The sequence below is a fragment of the Corvus cornix genome, chromosome 3 (assembly GCF_000738735.6).
Source record: "Corvus cornix cornix isolate S_Up_H32 chromosome 3, ASM73873v5, whole genome shotgun sequence".
Lineage (NCBI taxonomy): Eukaryota > Metazoa > Chordata > Aves > Passeriformes > Corvidae > Corvus > Corvus cornix.
This window is the reverse complement of record NC_047056.1, coordinates 64,757,963-64,779,400: the sequence shown is the minus strand read 5'-3', so window position 1 is coordinate 64,779,400 and position 21,438 is coordinate 64,757,963. Positions and strand designations below refer to the sequence as shown.

The window sequence follows — 21,438 nt, the reverse complement described above, 5'->3', positions numbered from 1 at the left end:
ATCAAGCTGTCTCCACACATCCTCAAATGGAAGGCAGAGACGTGTCTGATGGAGATCCTGCAACAGCGGTCCCCTCCAGTTCAGGCTAAGGACACTCATAACCCAATCAAGGGTATCACTGTACTGAAACATTGTGAAAACAATGCTTTCTCTATCAGAAGGGCTGTAGTTAGTTTTTAAAAAAAAAACCACTGATGATCTTCTGGACAGGACAAAATCCCAGTATTTGGTCTTTTCAGTCTGATGAGGACTTAAAAGGACAGGTAAAGATTCAAAGCACCAAAGCATAGATGGCAAGTGACAGCTATATGTAATTTCTCTGCCACTAATTTCCACTTTCCCACTTTCTGGTACTAATTTTTAAGTACCCAAAATAATATAATCTCAATCTCAGTCATTTTAAATATATCTGTATCATTGTTGTCTATACAGTTCATATGCATTCCTTATCATCAGGTAGTAAATCTAAAAAGTGGATTTAATCTTTTGCTTCTCTGAACTCAATTAGCTCGTATTAGCTTCTCATGTCATGAAAATATTTTATGTGGGTTCACAGTCATTCAGGTTAAAAAGTCTTTCAAAGGATCTAGTCACATTTATTGTGCTTGATGCCGCCTGTGGAGCCATTAAATGCTTGAATCATAGAATCAAAATCATTACACTAACTGCATGACTCCGTTATTAAAAATAATGGGCTGACAAGTTGCAAAGGTCTGTTTCAAGCCGCTTTGTAGCTACCAGTCATTGCAAGGAGCCTACGTCAAAGGCTTGCTGACTGACAGTCAATTATTTCTCCTTCTAATACAGCTGCTGGATCAACAGTGGTTTCAGATACTGGACAGCTTGTCACAGGACTTGCAGCTGTGATATTCATCGGATATTAACATTAACTTAACAAATGCTGTAAATTACACTTGCATATGCATTTGCGGATATGTGTATCAATCTAAACATGTACAATACAGAGACACCACTGTTGTTGAGGGAAACCTCTCTTCAGTATCTGCTGTCACAGATGCTGTGACAGCTGTATGAAACTCTTCTGAAATGGCATTCTGGTTCACTGAAAGGGACAGCTTCCCCAGATTAAAAAAACTGAAGTAGTCTTTTTCAGACTAGTGTTTTGAAAGACATAATCTGTTTTGACAAATGCTTTAAGAAAAGTATAAATGTCCTCTTCTTCCAGTCTGCTTCAATCTTCTTGTTTCTCTTTACCCACACATTGCTGTGTCATATAAATCCATTTGTTCTGGGATCAGATAAACATTTGTTTTTCTCAGTGCCAGTCACTAAGGCCTTGATCCTTACTCATAGCCAACAGAAAGACCAGTGGTCGCTGTAACAGGCACTGATCAAGCATTAAAATCCTGTAGCTGTCATTAAAACTGTTGCAGAGACAGTAAGTTAATACGAATGCAGGGAATCCCTGCAGCCAGACCGAAATACCAGTATCACTGTATAAATCCTTCCCATTAATGCCATTCAGATTTGGGGACTGAGAGCTGGTTCTCTTTCTAAAAATCAGTAATACAATGTAAAAAACCCTTTCTTTTCCCAGCAAATGACACATTTGCTTATGCAGTTTTGTCCTTGAATGCCTACTAACCATATAAAAATAAAATTTAAGTCAATACTTTTAGGAAGTACTTACATGCAATTTACATCCTTTTCCCCAACTTTATACATTTATAGAAAATACATTTTTTCAGTATAATCCAGGCAATTTAACAATAAAGAGCCATCCCTATTTTTCTCAAATGACATTCGTTTCAGGCACATCACTAGGCTAGAGGAAGTTATACATGGTATTTATCAGGTTCTGATTCCGAATGTTATGCTTTTGCTCCATGTTTAATAAACACTAAATTTTATTTTATTGGATCACATGTTTATAAGTGAATCAAGACCATCACTGTTCGTATCTTCACAGAAAATCAACCAATGGCTAAAATATGATCAAATTCATTAATTAAGGTATGATCAAGAAAATTTTCTACTGTATAGCAGGCAAATGAAAAAAAAAGCCACAAACAAACCAACAAAACCCATATAAATCTAATACACACCTGATTTTCACCTGAGGAAATAACCCTATTCAATTTTTCCTGTGATAAGAGTTTCTATTATCAGTTATTCAACTGTGTTCCACCTAACCCTGAACTTCATCAGTAGTCTACTTATTATTACTTCAAGCAACAAATACCTTTACACAGCTGCTGCTCATCTTATAGATGAGCTACTTACAAGAAACCAATGATGCTGACTATCTCAGTTGACAAGGCACATCTTAATTCTCACATATGTACTAAAAATTCTGTACCAGGATGATCTGAATACACCATAAAGAAAAGACGAAGAAATTAAAAAGGACAAACATTACCTCAAAAACTCAGGAAAGCCAGATTAGTCAAGACTTGTATTTTTAAAGAAAAATTAATCTTGTTTCATAACCTTTTTGCAGTATTAAATTACAATATTATTTCACTACAGTAAATATCCTGAAGAAGGAAAAGAGTTTTCCATCCAATTACTTAACAATCCAATAGAGCTGAAAAAGGCTGAAAGATGTTTGATACCCTGGTAGAGCAGAAAATGAGAAGTACCAAACATTTTTCTAAAAGTACTTAAAAATGCAATCACAATCCATGCACTACTACTCATGGCCACATTTAAGATATTCCTTGGAGGATTTTGTAAACCAGATTATCAGATAATAAAGGACCTGGCATCAAGTAGTCAAACAAGCTTTTCTTAAAAGTAGTGGGATTTTAATCAATACAATGAAAATAATATAATAAAGGATGAAGTGAAATAAGCATGAAGAGATTACTATTTAAAGTAATAGAACAACAAAAATGCTCAGAAAAAAACCCCACACTTCTGGAACCCTGCTGGAGACAATATGTGTACTTTTTGTTCCTGCACACCATGTTTCACCAATCACCTTGAAAAAGCTTCTGCATATTAACAACATACAGAGGGAAAGTAAATTGCTATTTTTCTTTTATAAATTATCAATGAGAACAATGATGATACAGTTTCATAAAGCATTTAATAAAATTGTGTTTCTGTCCCAATTCCAGCAAAACAGCAAAACATTTGGTCAAAGGTTTTAAATGTTTTTTGTAATCTCTCACTGCTCTTGATGGCTTTAGTGAAAGAATCAGTATTTTAAGGGGTTTTTTTTTTCCCCCTGCCCTTTTTTTCCTTTTTTCCTTTCTGTATTTCTAGCTGTAGACTGGAATATTATGCCATGGAATATCTTGCAAGAACTGTCATGAAAGAAGTACCATATTTGTTTTTCCAGTACAAAGAAGATCACGTCTGGAATGCAATATATTCTGGATAAATATGGCATATTGTTTAGTCTTTTTGACACTTCTGAAAGATAATGTCACTCAAAAAAAGTACTTTTGGTAATGCGCACAATTGTCTTCAGTACCAGAGAGACCTTGAACTCAAAAGCCACCAAAATAAACGACCTTTAGGTCTATTATGAGTAACTTCTTGACTCATTATATTACATATTTGGGAGTATGAGAGCAACACACCGGCCCAAGTCAAAGTGATCCGAGTAAATAAAAAAACTGAGATGACTCCCCTTTCTCACTCCTGCCTCTTTCAGGAAGGCAGATTCCCAAAGGGTGTCTTCAAGGGCCAGCAACCAGAGTCCAAATTTCTTTGATGTGTGGGTGAATGCAGGGATGGAATATAGAAGGCCAGGCTCCCTCCTCCTCCCTAGCAGGCAAGCATGAAGAACCACCTCTGCTACAGCTGTGGTCTCCATGGACAGCAACACGTCTTTTTCTAATCATCTGAAGTACCTAAGACATGTTTAGGCAATTCATGACCAATTAACAACGTACCAATCTGCCTCACAAACAAAGTTTACTTCCTCAAAAGTAGGCTTGTGAACTTTGTACTACTCATGAAAATCTCAGATGCCAGTAAACCTTAATCGTAAAACAGGCTGAATATTCAAATGACATATTTAAGCCTTCAAAGACAAGCCCAAAAGCTATTAGCCATTAAAACAATGCTGGCAAAGTTAGTCAAGCAAAACTCAATTAATTTATGAAAGGAATTCTGGGTAAAAGAGAAAACAGTTAATTTGTGGCCTCAGTAGAACACTAAGACATGATGTGAAACAACATTGCTGAAAGACTGTTCTAATGCCTGTTAGAAAATGTTCCTTTGAAAAGAATGAAAATCAAAATGATAAATTTTTTAAATCTTCTTTGTTCCAATAGATTTCATTACCTAGAGAGGTGGCTGTATGACATGAAATGGGCAACCTGAAAGGTCAACTGAAAAGACTGCCAGAGTTGCTGCACCAACCACAATTTGCTAGGATGTATTTAAAACACATGAGCCTGTCAAGACTAAGAATTGAATCAAGACACTTGCATTAATGGGCTTTTGACATACTAATACTCAATTTTCTTATACTACACAGAAACTGCACAACATGAACACCATTACAAGATATATAGCATATGGATACCATTAAAGCTCAATTATAAGCAATACTTGCTCATTTATTTCTCTAAGCACTACTGCAAGGAATGTAGCAGCAGTTTCACAGATGTCAAGTGGAAATAGTAGCCTTTCATTTAATTTGCTGAAAGATTGTTCCCTCCTATTAACTAATTTCCTCCTAAAGATGTGCCAGTGTTATAACAATAAAAATGTCATTTTAACATGAAGTTTAAACCAGTGAAGGCAAACTGCTGGAACAAACTACTTAGCTGTCTTGCTAACCTCTTTTTATTTCCTTCTCAATAGGTCTCACACTAGCCCATCACATACAAGTCTCATTTTGTCTTTACTCTCTGCTATATGGATTCCTACAGCAACACGCATGTATCTACGGCATTTACTGCTGGGGTTTTATTACTGCTTGTTTAATATAAAACAACAGACTACTCTAGTAAGTCTTTTAAAATTATATTCGGTTATACCACATCCTTCAAGCCAGGTCTACTCAATTAGGTTATGGTGTGCTACAGCGTCAAGGTCTGCTCATTAAAAAGAAGGAAACACAAGGACATTCAGTTTTAATGTGAGATTAGAGCGAGAACACCACATATTTTGGATGTTGGCTAGGTGCATCCACCAAACTCAACACTTACAAGAGAGCCCACATCTGCCAATTGGATAAGAAGTCACACTGAATGTTTTCCCCAACATAAAGACATGTTAGTGAGCTCCTACTCTTCTCCCTGTCCTTACAAGAGTCTGCCTGTAGTGAGCTAAAAGTCAGTCAGAGCAGAACACAATAATGAAAGCATTGCTCATTGGGTTATTCATTCTTAAGGTTGACTTGCCAGGCATTATGTCTCTACTCTCTTTACTACTTACTCTATGATAATCATTCCAAAATTATATGGCAATAGTAGGGAAAAAGTGCAGCAGAGTCAGCCTACACAACGTCAAATTGGCCCTGTACTCTTCAATAACAACGTCAAATTGGCCCTGTGCTCTTCAATATCCTCATAAATGACTTGGACACAGGTCTGGAAGGGATGCTAAGCACGTTTGCAGATGATACAAAACTGGGAGGAAGTGCTGACTCCCTCAAAGGCAGGGAGGCCCTGCAGAGAGACCTCAACATATCAGAGGACTGGACAATCAGTGACCATATGAAGTTCAAGAAGGGAAAGTGACGGATTCTGAACCTGGGATGGGGCAACATTGGATGTATGGACATACTGAGGAATGAGAGGCTGGAAAGCAGTGCCTCAGGAAGGGACCTGGGGCTCCTGGTTGACAGCAAGTTGTACATGAGTCATTGTGCCCTGGAAGCCAGGAGGGCCAGCCCTGTGTGGGGGTGCATCAGGCACAGCATCACCAGCCGGGCAAGGGAGGGGATTGTCCTGCTCTGCTCTGCACTGGAGTGGCCTCACCTCGAGTGCTGGGGGCAGTTCTGGGTGCCACAATATAAAATAGACATTGAGCAAAAAGAGAGTGTCCAAAGGAGGGCAACGAGGATGATGAAGGGACTTGAGAGGAAGCCACATGAAGAATGGCTGAGGTCACTTGGCCTGTCAGCCTTGAGGAGACTGAGGGGAGACCTCACCACATTCTACAGCTTCCTTGTGAGGGGAAGAGGAGGAGGCAGACACTGATCTCTTCTCTGTGGTGACCAGTGACAGGGCCCGAGGGAATGGCCTGACAGAAGAATTAAAGTTTTGCAGTTAATATTCCATACCTTTTAATGCTGTGAGGAAAAACCGCAGATAGCTGCAAAAAGCCTTGAGGCATTCATACACATGACTGAATTTGGAGGAGCTTTTGGACATTAGTACCCATGTCAGTTCTGCAACCACCCATTTTGTCAGCACAGCTGAATGAGTTACAGCACTGGATATCATTTAGGGTTATATTTTACCCTACATATCTACAAATTAATACTTTAATGTGTACTCTTTGTCAGTTGTAATATCTTGTAGTACATGAAAGCACACAAAAATAGTGCAGCTGATCTAACTGAAAGTTAGTGTGATCAAACTGATTTAGAGTACCGGACTGCCTAATCCACCACAGAATGACTACAAAGAATACATAAGACACTTAAAAAAATCTCCAGCTCTTTCTCCAAACAGCTGCATGTCATATAACTACTCTTATTTTGCCATGTGCAAACTGAGCTTTATTACTGCAAATGCTCATGAAAATTGTGTTACATTGGTGACTTCAATGGAAAAAATCAGCAAATTTGAAAATAAAACAATTTAGAAACTTAGGATACCGACAAAATGGTTTGAAGCAGATTCAAACCATTCAATTATTCGAACAATTCAAATATGAGTTATTTTCAACCATGTGTCTAAACAGAAAGAAAGCCAAATTCACTATATTCTTTATTAATTTCATTTGTTCCGAAGTAATTTGTTCAATATAACTAATGCAATAAACTACAGTACTGCCTAATTGTTAATTTTGAAATGCAAGCTAGTTTATTCAATGAATTTTTTTTTTTTTTTGATATGAAGAACAAAACAGAATATTTCAGGGTTGCAAAACCACTGATATGCCCCTGGCTGCAAAACACAAATCAATAGCCAGCATGAGATGGTGACCACCACCATGCATTATTCACTGTCATTAATGTCAACCACAAACCTCAAGATAATTTTCAAGTTCCATACTTAGTGTTTGATTTTTTGTGATTGTTTTGTTTGTTTGTTTGGGTTTTTTTGTGTATCTGAGAGCTATGCATAAAGCAAAACCAATATGAGATCTGCATGAATCTTGCTCTCTTCCATTAAACCAACAGAATTTCCTGGTAGGTCCCAAGGCTGTTATTTGACTAGAGCCTCAGTAACTCACCCCCCACCCCCCCTCCCAATCCCTTATATATTTTATTGTCATTATAGAGCAGTCAAATCTCCTCATTTCTGCTTAAAAGATTTGATTTGGCTGGCTCTCTGCTCAGATTGAGCTGGATCAAACAAAAGACATAGATGGCTTTGCTTCACTTAGTTATCCAAAACCAGGTTTTGATCCCCACATGGCCTGAGAACAAGCAGGTCAATGGTGCCAAGCAAATATCCACTTCTAGGCACTTTTGCAGTTACCCACAAAACACAGCCCAGCAAGTAGGGAAGACTGGAAGAGATACTGAAGAAGTTCAACTCCTGAGCTGACCTAACCTACTTAATGAAGACACCCACATTGACTCCCTGATTTAATTATTCACAAGCCCTTAGGCATAACCTGCCCACCATTTACCTATCAGTAGTATCTGGTTTGGACTCTCCAGCTAATGCTTTCTTTTAAAGGAATCAATAACCTAGGGAACAAAAGCGTATGTCTGAGAAGTGAAAAACCCAAGCCTGCTAAATTCCTGGAGAATGTCTCAAGTACTACAAAAAAAGCTCTTCTGGCATTAAATGCTGTCCATCTTCTGTTGAAATTGTGTCACAAAACAAGCGAAAGGGCAAGATTCACTGGACTGAAAACTCCTGGCTTTTGGTCTCCCAGAACACCTTCTCTAATGCATTCCTAATGAAAACTTAAGCAACAACAAAATTCCTAAAACAAGACAAGAAAATTCCCCAGAAGTCTTACGCAAATAAATCAGGTGGCTTTAACTATCTGTTCATTGTGTGACAGTGTGAGGATACTGAATAGTTTTACACCATTTCCAGTTTCTGCTCTACAGAGATGCTTTGTGCTTTTTCCCAATCACTTGTTAAAAATAAGACTAAATATAAACCATATTGAGAAGATTACAATTCTTTGTAGATTTTAGTAGATCAGATTTGATAGCAGCAAAACCAGGCAGTCTGCTTAAGAGCATTTTCTCTTATCAATTCTGCTGCTAGGATTCTAGTTGTAATTTTTGTTCAGTATCATTTGATTTCCTAACAGACAAGAGGCTCTGAGCATGGGGTGACCCACAATAACCTTCACGCCTCATAAAGAAAGCAAGAAGGACACAAATACTCTCCCCTTCAAGTCACCTTGTCATGCTAATTCAACACACCTAGGTAATTTCTATTTTCTCCTTGCATTTCTGAAAAACATTTAGGGATAGGTTATGAAAAATGCCAACTAGTATGACCATTACAGTAATTGCATTGGTTACCTTTATTAATTTTTCAAAATTAAGTCAATAAGATTTTTAGTAACACCATTATATTACTTGATTAGTTTTGAAAGTGATTATCATAAGAACTCTATTTAATTGGAAGCATCTCAATTTACAGGATACATTAAATTCTCAGTAGCATTTTAAGACGATTCAACATATGCAGGTCAATTACCAGTAATCACCATTTCACGCAACTGCTTCAGAAGAAATTTCAGTACAACACTGGAAAAGAATAAAAGATGGTTCTAAAAATTACAACTGAGCCTCAGTTCTGAAAGATAAAGCTGAACTTCAGCTCAGGTTATTATGGTAAAAGACCATCTCTATGCTGTTAAAACCATCCTGAAATGCTAAAGATTATAAAAATCTGAGCAAAGATTAGTGAACAGTTGTCTACCTTAAAACAGATGATGATTATTTGTCAGGACTGCCAAATTACTGAAATGCACTAACTGCACTCATGACCAGCTGCACATTAATTACTAGATTAGAAAGTTGTAATTAATTTTCTTAATATCACTACACTGCTTTTCTTCCTTGAGTTACTAAAAACAGATTGCAATCAATCTTTGTTAATTCAAGCTGCAGAACATAACTGCTGTAGCTGTTTCCATATGTGAAGAACACTGCATGCACAGTTCTTGCAGTAATACCCTGCCTAGAAGCTGAATCTTCTGACATTTTAATGAAGTCTTGTAATAAGGCAAATAAATTATAATTTGACTTAGTATAGTTAGTAGAAAAACTACACAAGCTTAAAAAGGAATTATTAAAGAATCTTCTTAATGACAAAATTTAGAAGTGGATACTGTGTTCCAACATATTTTGAACTGGAAAAGAGGGTTTACTCATAGTTGCATGGCTGAAAATAACTGCTGAGACTTTTAAAATTTCTTCATCAACTGACTGTCATTAGAAACCATCAAAAGTGCTCCAGACCTTTGCACACATTGCAAGAAATTTTGAGAACTAGTAAAGGAAAACAACTTTATAGAGATACAGAGTAAAGTTCACCAAAGTTCTCATCAAGAGCCTTCAGTTATAAATACAGCAAAGATAATTAAAGCAGCATTCAAACAGCATTTATTCTCCTGTGCGCATATCTGCATTAGTAGCAAGAGTTGTTTTTATAAGATGGAAAGGATTATTCATGTAAAATCACTGCGCCGTTTTTTCATTTTCCATTAGGCCCAAAAGGTGGTTTATTTCTCCAGCCTCATTACTGCTTAAAGTGTATATTTTTTTTTTCTCTTAACTTCCCTTCCTTTGTAAAAGATGAGTGTCGAAATATGAGAATTATGACCTTGTGGCATCCAAAGTGTTTTAGACTATTCTATTTTGATCTAATAGAAGTCTTCACATGGTCAGCTTCAGCATCATAAAGGGAAGAGCAAATGTCAGCAACAAATGATGGTTGAAAATATTTTTTATTTATTTATTTTATTTATTTCACAATGTTTGTGATTTTTAATGTTTCTAAAGTCTCCTGGGGAATGGTAAAGAACAAGTAATTTTGTATTTGTGAAAGACTAGAGATAAGAAAAGGGATTTTAAGAGAATGTATAGCCTTCAGCAGCAAAAGCAGATACAGGCTTTGTGTTATAAATTTTTTTCTCCCAAACTTCCCTAGAGGAGCCCAATTTGCCTTACACTGCTAAATGTTATAAACATTTTTTTAATATATATATATCTGTAAAACATCTCTAAGTTTGTGTTAAGGTATACATACACACCCTCCTCCACCCACAACGTACACCAAAATACACATAGGCTTGATTATCACTCTTTCCAGAATATTGAAGTGCTTCAATATATTTAAGACGTTAAGGAACAATGTATTAGATTATACACTAGAACAAACAGGATTTATGGATCAACTCTTCCATAAAGCATCATACCTTAAAGCAGTAACTTTAGTATATGTCCTTTTGGGGGACTGCAGAGAACCAATCAACTAGGTGACCTCAAGAACATTAGGGATGTAGGAAGCAAGGAGGTAAAGAAGGAGGGATGGAAGGGGGAATGGAAGAGAGGAAGGGAAGGAAATGAGTAACAGTCTGCCCAGAAGTCTCAGAAGACATATGTGGAACAATATTTGGTACAATTCCCAAATACTAATTTTCCCATGCTATCAAATAGAAACATCTGGAAAAAGACTCAGAGAAGCAACCCATAGATCTGGAAAACATGATACATCCAGGATTCAGATTCCTCTTGTGGAAGATGAGCAGGCAAGGACAGAATCACAGTTCAGTAGAAAAAATTATTAGAGCTGAAAATGATCACTGGTGTGCTTCTCCTCCAAAATAAAAATGGATTAGAAGAGGGGAGCAAGCATGGAAGAGGAGTAGCAGGGTTAGAAAACACACAAAGTAGAGCAGGATCAAAGACAGATTGCAAGAGTTTTGATTTACAGAAAACATACTACAAAAAGGCACTGGATGATCTCAGAACCTTGTACTAAAACCTTGCAACTTAGATTAAAGATATGGATGTTTAAGAGACACTATGAGAAACAACATAGCTGTTTTCCAACCAAAACCTGTGCTGTTACATCTAGATAACTAAAAGTAACAAACACAGCATTACAGGCGTCTGTTTTTAATGCTGAGATTACAGTTTAAAAACAATTAGGTGTTCTGTATTCAGCTGGGTGTATGAAGCTGGTCAAAAAGCTGAGAAAATCCAAGTAATGATCAGTAATTATGCAAGCAGAGAAGAAATTAATACTTCCATCATTTAGGATTCCTGAAAAGACAGAAAACTCTTCAATTCTCACCAAATTTTAAGCACAATTGAACTATTAACAAATAATAAACTTTTGTTTCTGTTAAAAGCTAAAGCAAAAAATGAATCTGCATGAATGTTCTTATTATTCTGAAATAACAGACTGATTTCTAGGGGAAAAAAGATAACCTATTTTATTCTGATTTCTTATTTTAATGTCAATCTAAAAGACTAAATGGAAAATTGTACTGCAAGAGTATCTGACATATCCATGAAAACACATATGCTGTGAATTTCAGAATAACAGAAGATGTCATAAGCAATTATGAAGTCATCTTAAAATTAAGCATGCTTATAAAGATGGCATAACACACACCCCTCAGCACTGGTATAATGAAACTGAAAACCACAAAATTCTAGTTTCACAGTATTAATAAGATTATGGAGTGCTAAAAAGAGAAGTTAAAAATTCAGATAAGTAAAACTGTTATTTGTGATACCCATGATGCACTGGACCTGTGTCAGTTGCCAGCAGGGTTTCGGCTGTCCAGCTGAGAGGACACAGTTTGGTGGAGGTTAAGGAGAGAGCCTCTTGTATCAGCAGCAGTAAGAAAACATAAAACAATGAATACAGATTTACCAATACATACATCTATCTATGTGTTTATCTGAAACAAAAGATGTACTTCAAGAAGTATCCCTTTTTCAGCAGGAAAAAAAAATACAGTATTCTTTGAAGATAACAGCAGAATCTGTTCTCAGAAACGATATCTGAAAAAATGCAGTTAACAACTCCTGTTCATGCTCACCATTTTAGGATGGTAAGAATACAGAGTAACTGCAGTCAGCTATTTGCTTGGTCAACCTCAATCCTTATTATCTACCACATCATACAGATGCTTAAACCACTGTAGGAAAAACGCCCAAACAACCCCACACAGCCGAGAATTTAACCAGGTAGAAGTATCAAAGTAATTCCAGCTAAAATACACAAGCAAAGCACTTTGCAAATGCCTGCTCTCCCCTTCTCATGGTCATTTCAGGATTACCCTAATGAGAAATGAGTCATAGATTTTGCAGGCAAAATCCTGCAAATGTACATAGGTTATAACAAATACATAAAGTAAACAACTCATAAGTGGTTTTATAATTTGCCTGTCGGAAAATTCTTAGGTGGAACAATCCCAACACAACTATCATTTTTAGATGATCTGTTTTTTCTGAGGTGACTTGAACTGTGGTGGAAGCGACTGAGAAGTACTTGTGCTCATTTTATTTATTTAATGAAACCTGAAGTCTCTAGGAACTGATTCCCTTCCCTCTGAAGGAAGCCTCTTTCGACAGTAACATTTTGTCTAGTGTAGGATTTAATATACGCAGATGAAAATTAGGTCATACACGATACAAGCAATTAAAAGGGTAATGATCTTTAACCAAGTGGAAAGATTAATGTGCCTACACTCAGGTGTCAGCGTTCCCAGCACAAGCAGTATAGACCAAGGAAAAGCAGCCCAGCGGGCCAGGCCCTGGGCACTTGATTTCAGGCAGGATAACTGCTCCTCAAGCTGCTTCACAGTGCCTTTGCAGTGTCCCACTCCAGTGGGAGCTTGTGCCTGTGTACATACCAACGTGTCTCATCTGGCACTGAGCCTCATCCTGCACATGTTCACAAACAACTCCAACTCTCAAATATGTCTGGCAATTCAACACTAAGGGTTCCCTTGCAGCTCCTAGGCAACGGAAAGGTATGGTATACAAATAACTCCTGATTACCTGCCAATATCAAGGCGCTGATAGCACTTATCCAGCTAAAGCAAGAGCATGAGCAACAACCTTAGCCATATGCTAATTTATAAAATCCTATTTTCAATAAATGAGATTTCAAAAACTTGCAGGGGAGCAAGAACGGTTTTAACTCTCAGGAAGCAAACTGAGGATCTGATGCAACTTTCCCACCCTATGTCACTGCATTTCAGTGAAGGACTGCTCACAACCAGACTGGTAGGAAATTTGATGTCCCTGCTTGGTACATGCCACCTATTGGCATATGCCATAGGTGACTGGAGTGAACTTCCTAGTCCTGATTTCTTCTAGGGCAAAACACAAAATAGTTCAACCGTCTTATCCTCCCCCTTTCCAGCACAGAAAACCTTTATATCTTCTTTATAAATAACATACCAAAAAAAGCAATTTCCCATTTTTTCAAGCCTTCAAGACAAAAGGCCCACGAAGTAGAGCCTCCAGTAACAAGTTGGTTTCTGTGGGACTGTCTGGCAGAAGGTTTGTTTTGTTTTGTAAAACAACATTAGCTATTGCTAGCACCACAGAGATCTATAAAGTGTTTGTAATCGTACATTTTGTGCTGAGGAATACCATTACTAATACTCACACAAGCTTTTACGGAGATAAATAATATGATAATTATGAACTTGCAAGTATCTATACTCATTTTACATTGAACTAATAAACTGTGGGGAAAGAGTGTTTAAACTTAGAATCTGGGACTAGAATCTTTCTTTTGGCTATAAAGAAAGCACTTAAACTGAGAAGGATATTTTTCAGTAATAATAATAGGTCCCAAATTCTTCCTGTGTTATTGCCAGAGGGCAGCCTCCCACACAAATTCTGCATTACAATATTGAATTGAAGCTGCTATTTGAGTAATACAGCCTATCATTATGGACTATCACCAAAATAATATTTTTCTTGGTTCTTTTTCTTTCTCGACAAAGAGCCACATTCCTTGAACTATCTCATGAAATTTTTGTGATATTATTATAAATGAGATTTTTTTACATTGCTTAATGGTAAATCAGACATCACCACAGGTCAAATATACTGAATATTGAACATAAAGCACTAGTCATACAATGCAGAACTAGCTACTCATTTCAGGTGAGGTGATGACACAGCAAGGAATTTCATATGAGGTAAAGACATGGCAAGGAGTTTGTTTCCTGTGGTGTTCTAACATGTCCTAAAACATGGAAATTTCTAATCTTCTGTTATTTTACATGCATAACTATTTTTCCTGGTTGCTTTGCATTCAATACTGACTCAAGAAATGTAAACTTGTTTATGAATCATGCAATGAACTGAAATGGCTGTGCTGAAAAAATGTACCCTTTGCTGAAATCATCCTTGTCACTAGTTACTTATAAATTAGGATGGAATTAATTTCTTCATCTCAAGATGTTAGTGCTTTCAAATAATTGTGCAAGGTCTTCATTAGTCCATGGAAAGAGATCAGTATGTCCAGACAGCAGATCATTTTAGCCAAAACATATGTTTAACACAAACCAAATAATTTTTAGAGAGGTAAAGTTCAGCTAGGATTACCTCATTGCATCCAGTGCTAATACAAATCCACACTGTGACCCAAATGCCTGAAGGCAAAAGTCTGCTTTCCACTGGTCTGTTTTGCTACAGGGGAAATCTCAGTGTTTAATTCAATATCCAAATCCTTTTTTGTTATTACTACCACTTTATTACATCAGTGGAGCCATTTGCCAAAACCACACATGCAAAGCCGTTATAAAGGATGTCTGCTTCTTTTAGCTTTTTTTCTTAGGTAATTTTGATTTCTTCCTCTAAAATTATGCCAAAATTAGACAGAAAGGATATAATTAAAGATTTCATCTAAACACAGCTTCTGTATGATCCTACAATAACAAACTGTGCAGACAGTGTAAGTTTTTTCTCTCTAAACTCCCTTTAAAAATAGGTTTATTTTTGCCAAATACAGTCAAATTTGAAGAATAAGCTTTATTTAACTCTGCAGTCTTTTTTAAAAAACATCTAAAATTTAATTTATACACTAGAATTAATAGTGCAAACCAGAAAAATTAAATTATCCATCCTGGTTAAATCTCTGCAAGAAAGTGCTCCTTGTATCACTTGGACAAGTAAAAGCATGAACTGCTAATTCTGTAAAAAAATATAGTATCATACAAACAACTTGCAACAAATATTGCAAAATAATGCATCAGTCAAACAATCACATTTCAGGCATTTCTTACAGTGTAAGACGGAGAATCAAACTGTCAAAAAGGTTTACTGAATTTACATGTCTGGATCCCTTCTTCATTGTATTTTCAAGCTTTCTGAATGCATTAAGATTCCTTTACAAAATTTAAAGGTATGTACTCGTAAGTGCATTGATTATGATGTTTTTTGGAAGATGTCACAGAGCACAAATAGAACCAATTCTATTATCTGCTGAATTCTTTCTTTAAGAGTACTGGAGTTTTTCCAGTGAGGTACCACACACTAAAGACATTTTGAAGACCATAGGAACTCAAACATGTTTTGAAATTGGAAATTATTTTGAAACTTTGAAGTATTTTCAAGCAAGTTCTGTTGTTTACAGACCAACACTTCATACCTCCAAAGTGATTGGTTTATTGGCCACATTTCCATGTAGGTGGAAAGTGCTGAGAGAGAAGCTCCTTTAAATGCCTGCAACCTTGAACACTGCCACCAGTAGTCTGAAATACCAGAATGAGTGTCCCATAAGGGAACACCACCTGTGTGTGAGTCATCCTTCCAATCACTGTAGCATTTTAGCATAAAACCCCTCTCCGAAGCAGCCAGGTTCTGCTGGGCAAGCTGCAATGGTGGGGAGAACCATCCTATTTAGCACTACTGTCACAGAACAGGTATCTTAGCTGGTGGTAAAAAGTTGTTAAAAATAAAAAAAAACTATGGGTGAATTTCTTATTGCTTTTTAAATTTTTTCCAAGTGAGGTAAAAAACTGTTTTTGAAGCTGTGCTATGGGTGTATCTTCTCGCTCTAAATACACATAGTGGCTGCAAGGGCTCAGCAGCTCCCAGAAACTCTTGTTCAAACTGAACACTTTGAGACCTGGAAAGACCTGTGGCATAACTTAACTATGCTGTATAAAATGTAGCAATTTAAAAAATAATAGTAATTTTAAAAGTCAAAGGAGGACCTTGCTTTAAAACCATGCTGACAACATCCCAACGGCATAAATATTGCAGCTCTGCCACTTCCATACTTGGTTACTTACGAATGAGTAACTACATTGTGCAAACAATTTAGCAAGGCCCCTGCTATCTCACTTCATAAAGTATGTTATATTGAATACAACTCAGATCCACTCTTAATGTACAATCAATATTAAAGTGTAAAAGGCAAAGAAACCTGAGCTGACATCAGACACAGTAAACATTCTACATTTATGTCAAGTAAATCTTACCACTCCCTGTGGTTTGATTTCAATACAAATTAATCACATGTATTTCAAACTCCTCTTTTTTAACTTCTGTTAGGCTTCCCTGCCCTGACCCACTCCAGCTACACCTCACAGCTTTTCCTTCTATACAACACTTTCCATGGTCCCTAAAGCCATAAATGCTTTTACATAATTTAGGTTTGTCAGTGAGCCAGAGAAACAGGCTCAGTATCACCCTTAGCCACAACAACACTTATGAACAGGCTGGACATAAAAAACCCCCCCATTTCCAGTTTGTTATGTTTCCAGAAATAAAAATATTATTTACTCCAGTTGAAACTTTTTCATTAAGGCAAGGCATAACTATTTTTCAAAGTTTCAGATGCACTTAAAGTTTATATGCTACATTGATTCTTCATAAAAAGGCAGGCACCTTAATGCCTAACAGTATTGCTATATCACAGCACATGAGGCACAATAAATAACCTTAAAACTACGCAACTGGTCAATGTGTAGAGAGAAAACATTTCATGGAAAATATATTCTTTCATGTAAGAATGCTCCTGGGTTGCTTATTGGCAAGTAGTAATGTGTTCATATTGGAAATCGTGACTAAAAACCAGATACCGGTCTGCTTTGAAAGGGGGAAAAAAGTGACATAAAAACAAAATTTCCATCTGAAAGAAAAAAAAAAAAGCACAGAATTTTATACTCAGATGTTTATTCCTGATTGATTCAACAGAATAACAACAATCTGGGTCCTTCTCTGTATTTGACAGCTGGGCATCATCCCATAAATACAAGCTCCATACAGCTTCCCCTTTAATAGTTACAGGGGTAAAAATAAATAGATATATTAAAAAAATTACTTGATACTGCAAACTTGATGCAAGTCTGGGTATTTGTTAAGATTACTTAACTCACTAAGCAAGTTATAATTTCATATTTTTTTCTTTTTATAGATCTGAGAGGTAAATTACAGAAATACAGAAGCAATCTGATTGATCAGTCACATAAACTACTTAGAGTTTATAGAGAGAAAGAGAAATGACAGCTTTAGCATGGAGAAGCCAGATTGTCACAGCTTACTAGGAAGAAGAAGAAAAGGATCATGAACTAGAAGTATTTTAAGAAACTGTTATAGCTGGCGTTTTAGAAGTACTGAAGAGGAAATATCTAAACAAAGGATTTGTGTGAGGGAGGAAAATAAGTAAGTAAGCAAATAGAGAAATGAAAGTGGCTTTGCCAGTTTGTGCTTCTTATGCCCAAAAATAAAACTCAAACCTGTATGTCAACCCACCTCTGCTTTATACACTTCTTCCTCTGCACCCCCTCTTTGCACCCCTGTTTTCAGCCAGAAAAGTCCACAAGTGCTATACCATGCTATTTACTTAAATAAGCAAGTGAGCCATAAAAGGAATTTCAAATTCTGCAGCACAAGCAGAAGTGAAAAACAGATGCTGAAGATGAACTGAAAATACAGGGCAACATCAGAAATATGGAAGTGCAACTGAAACTTTAGAAAGAAAGAAAAGGAAATCCCACTACAAACCACTGATCTAATTACTTAAATTGTACTTTAGAGGCCAAAGGAAGTTCTACAAGCAAACATACTCATGAATTGGCAAGTATTTTTAGCTGAAGAATAGTACAATGAACTTTTTATCATATTTGATAATAAGAGTTCCACAAACAAGGCAGTAACTGTCCCATGATCACTAAGTAGTAAGGAAAGAAGCAGGATGAACTAAAACAATGGAAAAGACAAAAAGAATAATACTTCAGGTGGATGTCTTTGGTATGTGAGGAGACAAAAGCACATCTGTATGTTTATACACAGAGGCATGCAAGGAGAGAGCAAGTCTGCTGTGATGATACAGGACAAGCAGAAAAAACCAACTATTTTGTGAAGAACATTTGCAAAGTTAAACAAATACCCAGCTCATCTCTTAATCCAGAAATAGTAATTTAAAAATAACCACTGACACCCATAATCTATTGTGTTTTCCAGTTTGAAGCATAAATCAAAATAAAATCAAATAAAATACTAATGAGAAATGAGGCATATTAGATACACAATGTATGCAGGCTTCAGAGGCTTAGCATTTCCTAAGCCTGGATGACAGCGTATTTGTTTACTCACAGTATTATGGAAGAGTCATCTACTGAAGGTCAAAGCTAGGCAGATGTGCAAGGATTCAGAATGAATAACCAAGAACCCAGCATTTAATGTCATTTTTTCTGCCACAGCAAAGGGAATTATCTCGGCAGAGATCCTCTTTCACTTTTGTGCCAGGTAGGAAAAGAATCCCTTTTGCATTGTTTGCAGCTGACATCTGTGGTGGCCCACAGCAGTTGTTGTGAGAAGGTAGGAACAAACTATAAAGATCTATCACATAATTTGAACTATATGCAAAGAGGACAGTTAAGGAGGGATTTAGATATGGGTTATATAAAAGACACATTTTTAGCCTGAATACCTTAAGCATGCTTAAATATACTATGTAGAGCAAGGTATTCTTGTGTTGCAATTACAAACATGTTAGGGTTTTGTATTCAGAAGTTTCTCTAACTGCTTAAAACCAAGTAACACACCTAAAGCTGCTGTTCTACTGAACTTGTGCAGAACTGACTGAAGCCTGTTGTGAAGAAATTATTAAAATGCACGTAAGTGACCAGCCAAAGTCCAAGGATCATCACCAGGCAGCAGTTAATCAGCCCCTTCAATGATGAACAAGTTGAGGAGTCACTAACTCCCTCCTCCTCATGCACACAGATGTGCTTTTTCTGGCTTTCTCCCTCACTGCTGTTTGAAAGGAAGGTGGAAGATAAGCCTGTCTGAAGTGACATGCCAGGGATTTCTGTAGGATTGGCCCTGAGCAGTTTACTCTGAAGCCTGAAGCAAACACAGCCAATCAAGCAAAACGTCAATGTCCATCCTACTGTGGGGAAAAGGTGCACTCATAAATACAGAGCAAGCAGGGAACAGTGGAAGATGCTGACTGTCAAGGAGGCAGTCACTCAAAAAAACACATCACCAACACATGCACGTGTGAAATTCTTTTTGATTCACTTTCTTGTGATGAGTGACACTGGGGCTTATTATCAGTACAAAGAAAGCTGATGTGTCCTTACAAATACACAAATACACCCCCACAGGTGTCATTTTCGACATTCTTTGCCGAGCAGTGCAAAGAAACCATTTTCTTCACCAGCACCATAACATAGGTAGCAGTCCTGAGTTGGACCAAGGAATTGCTGACATGTCTGGAGCCAGATAGTGGAGGCAAGAGTGACTTCAGGAAATCAAGCATCTCCTACAGCAAACACAGAGCAGCCTTCAAACCACGACTGCCCAAAGCAAAACCACTTGGGACAGGGTACAAAACAGTGAGTCTCTGGTAGCAGGCAATTCTCTTGTTTCTTGACATGAAGGACATGCTGATACCACATTTGTGAACAGGTTAAAATAAGAGTACAAAGTGGCTAGAAAACTTTCAGAGTAGCACATGTCCTACTGCTCTTAGTCTACCTAAAACAACACTAAAAGGACTTCAGGAAGAGTGATGAGCAACATACTAACTGACAAAACCACAGCCTGTTCTGAGATGAATAAATATATTTCTGTATGCATTCTTCTGTGTGCAACATATATCCACTTAAAATTCCTAATTTAAAATGTAGAACCAGAAAGACAAAAACTGTGCAGCAATTGTAATAGTTGCGTGGCAAAGATAGATTCAACATAACTTTTATGTGTTCTAGTCACCAAAAAGCAGCTGTTTTACCTCTTGATATTAAGCAATGCCCAAGGTATCCCAGTGGGAGTGTTGAAAGCTGGTAGCAATTTCTCTCCAAGCTCCACTGCCTTTTTTCGGAAAACCTGAAAGTTAAGAAGAAACCAAGTATTGGAAAATGCATTGTTGCTCCAAGTAAATTACTTTAGCTAATATCATTATTGAGCATATGGTACAATCCATCTAAGCACAATGAAGCATCCCTGCTCCTTTAGAGTGACATCAAAGGGACGAAGCAGCACAGCCTGTTTCATTGCACCTGGTAAGGAGAGAACTCACACAGCAGGATCACACAGTGACAATGCCCAGACGACCTGCTCCTGGCATGACCACCATCAAACCAGAGCCACCAGTACAGCCAGACCCGATACTGCCGAGCAGGTTACACACTCCTGGCTGCCCCTGCCAGGTGCCCTGTGCTCAGGGAAGGGGCCATGAGCCAAGGATGCTGCTGCATCCTGCCTGGCTGGCCGGCAGATCCCTGCCCCTAGCACCACGTCCTCCTGGAGCGTGGGGATGCAGGCGCAGGAAGGCCACCTTTGCTCTCTCTGAGGTTTATTAACAGGGGTTCAGCATGCTGTGGGAGCCTGGGCTGCATCGCCACGCACCTGCTGTACTGCCAATCTGCTGCACGGGCAGTCTGTGACAAAAACACCCCCACACAGCACCGAAAAAATAAACCCCACACATTTTGTAGCGCTACAGTCTTTATGGACTCATCTGGCTTATATCCAGAGAGTGTCAGTGCCACCATTAATCAAAAAATTGGAATATACCCCTGCGGACAACTGAGACTTAACTGATATGCAGCATCTAAAGAGTTTCAGCTTTCACTTCAAAAACATGAAGCAGAAAGACCCCAAATGCTTACCATACGCCCACAAGAATGACGGACAATTTAACAAGAGGAACTTTTATGTCCAGGTAAATAGTTAAAAAGCTGGAACAAAGAGGCTTTTGCTTTCCTTCAACTGCCAACTTAGCTCAGGTTACAGTAACTTTACTGTTTGTGCACTGAGTGCTCTATTTAAGAGAGTTTTTAATTAGTAGCAATATTGTTCCAACTTAAATATAGAAACCTATTTAGTGATTTCAATATGTGGATGTTCAAGGCCTATTT

General features: G+C 37.4%; 1 protein-coding gene across 1 annotated transcript in view; it reads right to left on the bottom strand.

Moving 5' to 3' along the window:
* Window positions 1-21,438, bottom strand: part of MAN1A1 (mannosidase alpha class 1A member 1) — a 142,163-nt gene that overhangs the window by 40,461 nt on the left and 80,264 nt on the right. The window contains 1 exon segment of the mRNA XM_039569082.1: window positions 20,310-20,404. Coding sequence (XP_039425016.1) covers window positions 20,310-20,404 — 95 coding nt within the window.